Source organism: Loxodonta africana, chromosome 6 (assembly GCF_030014295.1).
Source record: "Loxodonta africana isolate mLoxAfr1 chromosome 6, mLoxAfr1.hap2, whole genome shotgun sequence".
Lineage (NCBI taxonomy): Eukaryota > Metazoa > Chordata > Mammalia > Proboscidea > Elephantidae > Loxodonta > Loxodonta africana.
The window spans coordinates 44,209,556-44,220,267 of NC_087347.1; the positions used below are offsets into that span (position 1 = coordinate 44,209,556).

At 39.1% G+C, this 10,712-nt stretch overlaps 1 protein-coding gene across 1 annotated transcript in view; it reads right to left on the reverse strand.

Annotated features, from left to right (window-relative positions):
* Positions 1-10,395, reverse strand: part of CDK15 (cyclin dependent kinase 15) — a 104,016-nt gene extending 93,621 nt beyond the window's left edge. The window contains exons 1-4 of the mRNA XM_064286807.1: positions 10,039-10,395; positions 9,161-9,310; positions 8,852-8,949; positions 5,463-5,542 (exon numbers count right to left, since the gene is read on the reverse strand). Of these exons, the coding sequence (XP_064142877.1) occupies positions 5,463-5,542; positions 8,852-8,949; positions 9,161-9,310; positions 10,039-10,161 (451 nt within the window). The 5' untranslated portion in view covers positions 10,162-10,395. The remainder of the gene's footprint in view (positions 1-5,462; positions 5,543-8,851; positions 8,950-9,160; positions 9,311-10,038) is intronic.
* Positions 10,396-10,712: the final 317 nt, after the last annotated feature.

The window sequence follows — 10,712 nt, forward strand, 5'->3', positions numbered from 1 at the left end:
TTTTGAATCATGGCTCAGCCCTTTGTTAGCTATGTGATCTTGAACCAGCTGGAGCTTCTGCATATACATAATTAGAATAATAATACCTATTTTTCAAAGGTTGTTAAGAAGATTGAAAGAGGTAACACATGAAAAGTACCTGGCACATATATTAAGGCTTATTTCCCTTAATGCTGTTCATACTTTTTCTAATTTCGTAACATTACAGGTTAAGATCAAATGCAAACAAATAGTGCTCTCAATGACCAGACTAATAAACTGCCATATGTATCGTACCTAAATATAGAGAAACCGTACATGTAGTAAAATCCTACCCAATAAATCTTTGGCTGCTATACCATCAGAGCAGCCAAACTGTTCAGGAAAAGTAATTCCTGCTTCAAGGCTTTTTAAAGAAGGTTGCATTACTCTTTCAGTTTGTCTGCAAGTGGCTTTTGGTTGCCTTTTTAGCTAGTGACCCTGGATTTTAACTAATGAACTCCAGCTGTCCTTATTTTGCCTTCCAGCCCTTCTTATTTAACTTCCTGTCTCCCTGGTCTCACATCCTTAAAGTTCATGCAGGAAAAATGGGACAGTGCCAAAGTTTTCAAATGAGGTCTTGTATCTTCTTGAGGGGAGATGGCTCCTCTAACAAGGACTCCCAGCATTTACACTGGTGGAAAAGAAACATTCATTGTTGGAAATTGGATACCTAGCAAGCTTCAAATGTGTCAAAAATCCTTTTGTGGTTTTTAATATCATACAAGCAAAGCATTCAGTAAGGTAAGTGCATAAAACAAAGAAAGTCCACAATAATACTAAATTTAATTGCAAACACCTGTGATAGAAAGGCACCTCTTCAGTGTGTATGCAGTAAAAGAAACATTTAGAGTAGACTGAATACAGATACAGCTTTTCTGAACCATGCTGAGAACCATCTGCTAGCAAAACTGGCAAAAGATTTCACTGTTCCTCAAAATGTCAACCTGAGAAATCTGGCTATGGGATAAATCTGAGCAAAGCAGGCCTTAAGCAATAAGTCATTGCCATCAAGTCAATTCCGACTCAGAGTAGAACTGCCCCATAGGGTTCCCAAGGAATGCCTGGTGGATTCAAACTGCTGACCTTTTGGTTAGCAGCCATGGCTCTTAACCACTATGCCACCAGGGTTTCCAGTATAGGGTTAAGCAATAGGGGGGAGGGTTATCCAATAGGCAAGGTAAGTACAGGGCTCACCTTGCTTACCAGATAATCTGTAGAGAACAATTTTACTTTTTTTCACAACCTCAAAGATTCTGCTTCTAGATATGACTGGCATCTGTCTCTGTCCCAACCCCACAGCACCATCGTATATAATCAAAGCCTCTTTTCAAATATACAGCCCCTTATAGGGGCAGATGATCCAGTGAGCAAGGTAAGTACTGGCTTACTTGTGCTTACTTACTAATCTGTAGTGGACAATTGCACATTTTTTCACCACATCTAGGATTTTGCTTGTAGGTATGGCTGGCATCTGTCTCTCTCCCAACCCTACAGCACCTTCCTATAGAATCAAAGCCTCTTTTCAAATTTATAATCCCTGACAGGGGGGATGACCCAGTAACCAAGATAAGCATGGGCTTACTTGTGCTCACTTACTAATCTGTAGAGAAAAGTTTCAAAAATGTGGTGAAACCCCTGTGAAATTGTTCACTACAGATTATTAAGTAAGCACAAGTAAGCCTGTGCTTACCTTGCTTATTAGGTCATCTGCCTCTGAGCAACAGGCAGTGTCAAGTACACAAAGGGGACAAAAGGAGGATGAGGTAAACCCGGCCTAGAGACTCTCCCTTATGCTGGTGACCTGAGAATTTCTATTATGTTCAGAAATACTCTTTAACCTACCCATATATCATTTTCTAAATCCGATCATCTTTTCATGGGGAGCACTAATAAGCAAATTAGTAAATGCAGCTTCCACTATAATAAACACTTAAAACCACGCATTCCTCCAGGATGCACCTGAACCTACCAGGATGAATCCCCAGCTAAACCTATAGCCATTTGGCCCTTCCACTTAAATTCAGTATCAGTCCGTTTCAGCCCACTAATGCCTAGGATATCGATGTTCATGCATTCCATTTCATTTTTGACAATTTCTAATTTTTTTAGATTCATACTTCGTACATTCCAGGTTCTGATTATTAATGGATGTTTGCAGCTGTTTCTTCTCATTTTGAGTCGTGCCACATCACCAGTGAAGGTCCCAAAAGCTTTACTCCATTCACATCATGAAGGTCGGCTCTACTTTGAGGAGGCAGCTCTTCCCCAGTCATCTTTTGAGTGACTTCCAACCGGGGGAGCTCATCTTCCAGCACTATATCAGACCATGTTCCGCTGCTATACATAGGGTTTTCACTGGCTAATGCTTTTCAGAAGTAGGCTGCTGGGTCCTTCTTCCTAGTCTGTCTTAGTCTGGAAGCTCAGCTGAAACCCGTTCTCCATGGGTGAGCCTGTTTGTATCTGAATACCGGTGGCATAACTTCCAGCATCACAGCAACACACAAGCCCCCACAGTACGACAAACTGACAGACACGCAAGCAAAATTTTGCTGAAGGTTCAAAAATGGCTGCAGCAGTATATCGGCAGGGAACCGCCAGAAATTCAGGCCGGTTTCAGAAGAGGACGTGGAACCAGAGATATCATTGCTGATGTCAGATGGATCCTGGCTGAAAGCAGAGAATACCAGAAGGATGTTTACCTGTGTTTTATTGACTATGCAAAGGCATTCGACTGTGTGGATCATAACAAATTATGGATAACATTGCGAAGAATGGGAATTCCGGAACACTTAATTGTGCTCATGAGGAACCTTTACATAGATCAAGAGGCAGTTGTTCAGACAGAACAAGGGGACACTGATTGGTTTAAAATCAGGAAAGGTGTGCACCAGGGTTGTATTCTTTCACCGTACCTATTCAATCTGTATGCTGAGCAAATAATTCGAGAAGTTGGACTATATGAAGAAGAACGGGGCATCAGGGTTGGAGGAAGACTCATCAACAGCCTGCGTTATGCAGATGACACAACCTTGCTTGCTGAAAGTGAAGAGGACTTGAAGCACTTCCTAATGAAGATCAAAGACCATAGCCTTCAGTATGACTTGCACCTCAACATAAAGAAAACAAAAATCCTCACAACTTGACCAAAGAGCAACATCATGATAAACGGAGAAAAGATTGAAGTTGTCAAGGATTTCATTTTACTTGGATCCACAATCAACAACCATGGAAGCAGCAGTCAAGAAATCAAAAGATGCATTGCATTGGGTAAATTTGCTGCAAAGGACCTCTTTAAAGTGTTGAAGAGCAAAGATGTCACCTTGAAGACTAAGGTACACCTGACCCAAGCCATGGTATTTTCAATTGCATCATATGCATGTGAAAGCTGGACAAAGAATAAGGAAGACAGAAGAAGAACTGACGCCTTTGAATTGTGGTGTTGGCGAAGAATATTGAATATACCACGGACTGCCAAAAGAACGAATAAATCTGTCTTGGAAGAAGTACAACCAGAACGCTCCTTAGAAGCAAGGATGGCGAGACTACGTTTTACATACTTTGGACATGTTGTCAGGAGGGATCAGTTCCTGGAGAAGCACAACAGGGTCAGCGGAAAAGAGGAAGACCCTCAATGAGGTGGATTGACACAGTGGTTGCAGCAATGGGCTCAAGCATAACAATGATTGTAAGGATGGCGCAGGACCGGGCAGTGATTCGTTCTGTTGTGCATAGGGTCGCTGTGAGTTGGAACCAACTCAATGGCACCCAACAACAACAACAACAACTTAAATTCAAAAAGGATATATTTCCCAAGGGCCCTGTAAGACTTTTGAAAATGGCATCAAATTCAGTTACAAACCCATTTTCTAAATTGCTTTTTCCATGCCTTCCAACCTTGGTTCAAAACCTACTGACTCCATTAGCCACACCAAGAATAACTTGTTCTTCTCTTAGTTTACAGTGTCTTTTCTACCTTTATTATAACACACACCATAACTTGAATCCTTGTCTTGTTGGACTGAAACAATGCAGGACAGAGATCAGGGCTTATTATTCTTCCCATCCTTCACAACAACCAGCTATATACTTTGCATATAGTAAGTGCTCGATAAAGGAGGGAAAATAAGTAGTTAAAAAACACAAAGAGCAAGACCACAGAAGTGCTATTTCTCTACATTCTTTTTTTTATTTCAAGTGAGTCATGAAATAATGTTAATAAGTTATATTTTTACTGATTTGTTTTCAATATGTTGGCTTCTTGAAATTTTTATTATAAATTATGAGTAATCTTGATGGTGAATAAAACATCAGCAAAGGAAAGGAACAAGAATGAAATAATAATAGCTGACATCTATTGAACCTTGAAAATGGACTCTGTCATAAATATTTTATATGCATTTTTTCATTTAAATCTCATAACAACTCAATGAAATAAGCACCACAATTACCCCCTTTTTTTGCAATTAAGAAACTAAGTCTTAATAATCTACCCAAGATAGACCTAAGATTTAAATCCAAGTCCAACTGACACCAAGTTCCTCACCCGCTTTGCTGTACTGCTCTGGAAATAGAGAAAATACATGCACAACACTAAAAGTACAGAAAGTTTTTCAAGTGCTATCTAAACAATATGCTATTTTCAGGCAAATTGTCCACTGAGAATTAATGTGATTACCAAAACCAAAAACCAAACCCAGTGCCGTCAAGTCAATTCCGACTCATAGCGACCCTGTAGGACAGAGTAGAACTGCCCCATAGAGTTTCCAAGGAGCACCTGGAGGATTTGAACTGCCGACCATTTGGTTAGCAGCCATAGCACTTAACCACTACACCACCAGGGTTTATTGTGATTATGTTATATTATTATACATTCTTCTCTTTTGTATGGATTTTCTGGAGTTACATAGATAATAGCCTTAGCAACATGCTTGGGTCCAAACACGTGGATGGTATTTAGCAAATACTCATTGAGTTAATAGTTTTGGTCAAGTGATATAATAGTTCTGAATCTTATTTCCTCAAAAACAAAAACAAATAAAAACCAAACACTTCTGGGAAAATTAGTATGAAGAACAAAATTGTAATTATCATATTAAAAAAATTATCATATTACCTCTAGAAATATTTTTAAAACACTAGGTGCTGAATAGGTGGTGAAAATGGTTAACATGCTGGGCTGCTAACTGAAAGTTTGGAGGTTTGAGTCCACCCAGAGGCACCTCAGAAGAAAGGCCTGGTGACCTACTTGTAAAAAAATCAGCCATTGACAACTCTATGGAGCACAGTTCTACTCTAACACACATAAGGTCACCATAAGTCAGTTTCAACTCGATGGCAACTGGTTTTAGATTCTGCACGGATAAATTCAACACATTTTTTTTTTTTTTGACCAGGGCAAGGACTCAAAACAGGTCCCTTGGGTCCATTTTTATTGCTCTTACCTTCCCGGATAGCTGTAAATGGGACTCCTTCCTCTGCATTCATGCTGATGACTTTTAAAGCCACTAGTTGTCCATTTATCCTAGAAGAGTTGAGGGGTGGGGGAGACACACACTTACTAATGGTGGTTTAACAGAAGTAATTGTCCTTCAGAATATATTCCAACACATAAACCTATAATTATCCCAAATAAAAGTTATATATATATGTATATATATTCCAAAACACTTTTTCTGTTTACCAAAGTGGTATCTGTTAATTATAGAAAATTTGAAGAATACAGAAGAGCACAGAGAAAACCCCCTACCAAATCCATCCAAGAAATGTTTTGATCTATATTGTTCTTTTATTTTCATTGTGCAATTATTTGAGCCATTCACATTCTTTATCCGAATTATTACAGTGGTCTCTTAACAGTGTCCCTGCTTGTGCACTTATACCCCTACTGTCTATACTCAACTGAGTAGCCAGAAGCATCCTTTTAAAACGAACGTCTCTGTTCAAAACCTACTATTACCTCCCATTTCATGCAGAATAAAAGCCAAATTCTTATAATGTCCTTCTAGGTGCTATAGATCTGCCCAGGGCCCACCTTTATCACTCTCTCCTCATCTCCTTCTAACCAGTTGCTGACAAGCCCACTCAGACTCGTGGTGACTCCATGTGTGTCAGAGTAGAAATGTGCGCCAAAAATTTTTCAATGGCTGATTTTTCAGAAGTAGATCTCCAGGCCTTTCCTCTGAGGCGCCTCTAGGTGACTTGAATCTCCAACCTTTTGGTTGGTGGCCAAGTGCGTTAACCATTTTCTCCACCCAAGGACTCCCCAACTCCTTCTATTCTCCCTTTATTCATTGTTTTGTCTTTTTTTTGATGGAATAAGCTAAGTGCCTAGAACACAGACGATTTTAACACATATGTAAATGTATCGTTTTAATATGCTATTTCTCTCCTGTTTTATTCTTTTCCATAGCATTTTTTGCCCTTTGACAAACTCAGTATTTTACTATTGTGTTTATTGTCTATCTCACCACCACTAACCCAGTAAATCTCACCACCACTAGAATGTATATTTCATAAGTGTAGGGATGTTTGTTTTCTGATATATCCTTCCTAACTAAAATAGTGCTTGGTACATTTAAAAAAAAAAAAAAAGTTGCCATTGAGTTGATTCCGACTTGTAGCAACCCTATAGGACACAGTAGAACTGCCCCACAGGGTTTCCAAGGAGCAGCTAGTGGATTTGAACTGCCAACCTTTTCGGATAGCGGACAAGCTCTTAACTACTGCACCCCGTATTAGTGAAATGAATGAATTCTTCTCTAACTCTTTACTCAAGTCTTTTATGTCCCTTAGCAAATATTTATATAAATCCTGCCCATTTTTTAATGCTAATGAATGTTTTTGTGGCTACTGTGAGTGTAATTTTTCCCTATTATATTTTCTAAGTGGTATTGCTAATACATAAGACAACTTTTTATAAGCATATCTGGCTTTGTAACTGATCACCTTTTTGTTTCCTTACTACTTCAAATAGTTTCTCTTGGTTTTTTTACGTAGATGATTCTATAATCCACAAAAATGATACTGTCTTTTTTCTTCTTGTATTGGCCAGAATGTTTATGATAATCTTTAACAGTAATGGGTAATGGATATTTTTGCCTTTTTCTAATATAACAATCTCTTGTGTATTTTTGCCATACTCTTCTATGTAGATATAAATTTATACATGTACTTTATATCTGAGTAATTTTTTCTAAATGGGATCCTAGGGTACATTGTTCTGTAACTTCCTTTTTTCTCTTCAAATATTAGGCATTTTTTCATGTTAATTCATCCAGATCATACTTTAGATGTTTACTATTTCACTGTATAATGATTATTTAGCAGGTCCTCCGTGAATGGATATTTGTGACCAGGTTTTTATTTTTTCTATTATAAATCTTGCTTCAATGAACATGCTTCTGTATACATAGCTTTTCACTTGGACAAGTATATCTAATGTATTTTTCATCCTATTACAAGGCTGAGTCCTTGAAGGAAATCTTTTATGGTCTTAGTTCCTAGGATAGTCTGTTGAATTGGATTAAACCATGTCTCTATACAATACGTTTAAAATTATATTTCCCCACAAATCCTGTTTAACAATTACGAATAAATAACAATTACTAAGATAACACAATATTTACTCTTACAGTATTTATATTAAATATTTTAAATTAACTTTTACCACTGTGGAACCGTTATTTTTTTCTACTAGAATAACATATAAATTGAAGAAATCGGACCTTTTGATTTTCACCACCTTAACTAAAAGGCAGTTAAGCTCATGAATCTTCCATATATGTTTAACAAAGTTTGTTGTTTATCAGAATGGAAAGTTTGCTTCCTGGTATGCAGTGTTTAATTCTCCAGCCATTTTGTATGTTTTACAAGTATAGAAAACCCAGGATTTATCATTTTTTGCATACTTTAGAGAAGAAGCCCTGGTGGCACAGTGGTTAAGTGCTTGGTTGCTAACCAAAAAGGTCAGAGGTTCGAACTCACTACTTGCTCCATGGGAGAAAGATGCGGTAGTCTGCTTCCATAAAGATTTACAGCCTTGGAAACCCTATGGGACGGTTCCACTCAGAATCGACTCAATGGCAATGTGTTGGGTTTGGTTTTATAATTTACAGAAACCAACATCAACTTCTTCTATGAAGGCAAAGTGAAATAACAAAGTAGCAAACTCAGGTTTGTCGTTGTGATTTAGGAAGGGATACAGAAAACCTGTCAGAGATACCTTAAAAACTGCAGTTAGCACCAGGTTGAAGAGAAGTAATTGTTCTTTGAATTAGTAGTTGTTGTTGTTAGCTGCCATCAAGGTGGCTACAACTCATGGTGACCCCATGCACAATGGACCAAAACAGTGCACGGTCTTGTACCATTCCCACGATTGGTTGCAGATCAGACTATTGTGATCTATAGGATTTTCATGGGCTGATTTTTGGAAGTAAATCATCAGGCCTTTCTTCCTAAACCATCGTAGATTGGAAGGTCCATTGAAACTTGTTCAGCATCATAGTAACACACAAGTCTCCACTGACAGATAGGTGGAACCTGGGTCTCCCCCATGGAAGATGAGAATTCTATCACCGAACTGCCTGCCTCCAGGCCACTAGTACAGAGTCTATTAAACAAGAGAGGAAAGGCTGACAAACATTATAGTGCACTGATTTAGTTGGGGCAGGACAGGTTTGTTTTTCTTTAAAGGCTGTTTACATCATCCTGTCCCTCTCCCTGTTGTCCATCTTGTCTTGCACAGGTCTGGATGCCTCATCTAGCTTTAGAAAGTAAAAGGAAGGGGTGGGACACTCATCTGTAAAGTCTCTCCCAGCTTTGAGTCACTCACCTGCTAATCCCCTTGTAAATCGTAGCATAAGAACCTTCACCTAGCTTCTTCTCCAAGTTCAAGTAAGACGAGGCCACCCCAAAAGGGAGACTCTTCCTCTGCTCGAGGGGGAGTGGGCGGGGTGAGAGGTGGGGAAGAGAGAAAGGGCACGGTTTTTAGTGTTGACATTTTTCTCACCAGGGAAATTAGACATCATCGCCTTAGTGTCCTTGGGAAGGCATGGGCAATCATTCCCCTGGAAGTAAGAGCCAGCCTCCCTAGACAAGCACACATTAAATTCTTCAGGATAAACATCAGCTGCTCACTCACCCACTGCAAACTCTGCTTCAGATCCCCTTCCTGAAAAGAATTGCTGTTGCTCTGTGGCCTTTTACTCTTAAACTTCCGGGCACGGACAGCTTGAAGTCCCTCGGGGTGAAATGAAGTCATGGAACATGATGCTTCTTTTAGGTCTGTTAGCTAGAGAAAAACAACAACAACAAAAATGCAGAAGTAAAATTTATGCGAAGTCAAGACTTGGTGGCTGGCGTACACCATTTTTTCTTTATTTGCCTGATTTTCATTCTTCAAACATTTTCTAAGCTTCCTACCTTCCCAAAAGGTACTTTTCCTGAAAGTCAGATCCCTAAAAAAGACCAAAATGATATCTACTGCTGAAACACAGCATCCTTTCTTTACTTAAAAATATGTTTTTGATACTTGGGTTAACCTTAATCTCTTTGATGGTTGTTTTTCCAATTTTTCTCTTTCTAACTCAGGCTTTTTTTTTTTTTTTTCCATGTCCACTTAATATATCTTTTTAGGGGAATAATCTTCTAGACGGCTTTGCTCAGGATGATGAGCTAATTATCAAAATTTTGAACCTTCAGCATACCAATACTGCAGCTTGCTTTTTGAGCTTCAGTTCTGTAATTGAGCAACTCAGAGATTATAAGAGAATAACAACTTTACTTTAAGGCCAGTAAGTTTCATGCAGCCCAAAGCATAGGATTGTTTTTCCTTCTTGGTTTACAAGAACATTTCCCAATATGATAACAACAGCCATAAATTCTCTGTGACTTTAATAGAATTTTCTTTATATTGATCTAGACCTATTGCAGAAAAATCAGACCCTACTACGGAAAGGGGGTCTCTGAACTCCTTGATTTATCGATAGAGAAAGATGCTCCTGCCAGGGACACGAATACCTCGACCGCAGCCTCCATCGTCACAGGCTGAGTCCTCTGACAACTGTGTGCCTTGCTTCTCTCTGAACAACGATAGCAGCTGCATCCAGGGTGTAGAGTCTTTGCACACAGCTCCTGACCCATAATCTTCTAGGTTCAAGGAGAAAATCCACACTTGAACCTCTCCTCCTCTGCCTCTCCTGACCTTGTTCACTCTCTTTTTGCCAGAGGTCAGAATTGCTGGAGGTTTCATATGACTCACATGAGGGCTTTGCCTGGAGCAGCCTCATGACTTCAGCAGTTTTCCGTTATCAGCGCAAGACACTATACATCAGAAAGGCTGCTGTCTTCATTCGTAGGTGCCCAACTGCAAGCAGCGTGGCTAATGTGGGATAGAATAAAACCAGGCATAGTTAAGGTTCTCATTTCAGACTGCAGCCACAAGACAGTGCTGTTAGTATACATCATTTATATGAATTTACTTTGCTTATCCATATAAATGATAATGGTATTTACTAGGCTTGACTGGTGCTAAAGTGGACACCTTGAGGAGTATTTTCTTCCTGCCTTTCATCTGAAAGTATTTTGCTTTTCAGCTTTAAAATAAATTTGCAATCTAGCCAACTTTAGTAGATAAAGAAAGCACAGAATCATACAACAGGAAGAAAGCTGAAGATATCCCCTCCACCTCTTCA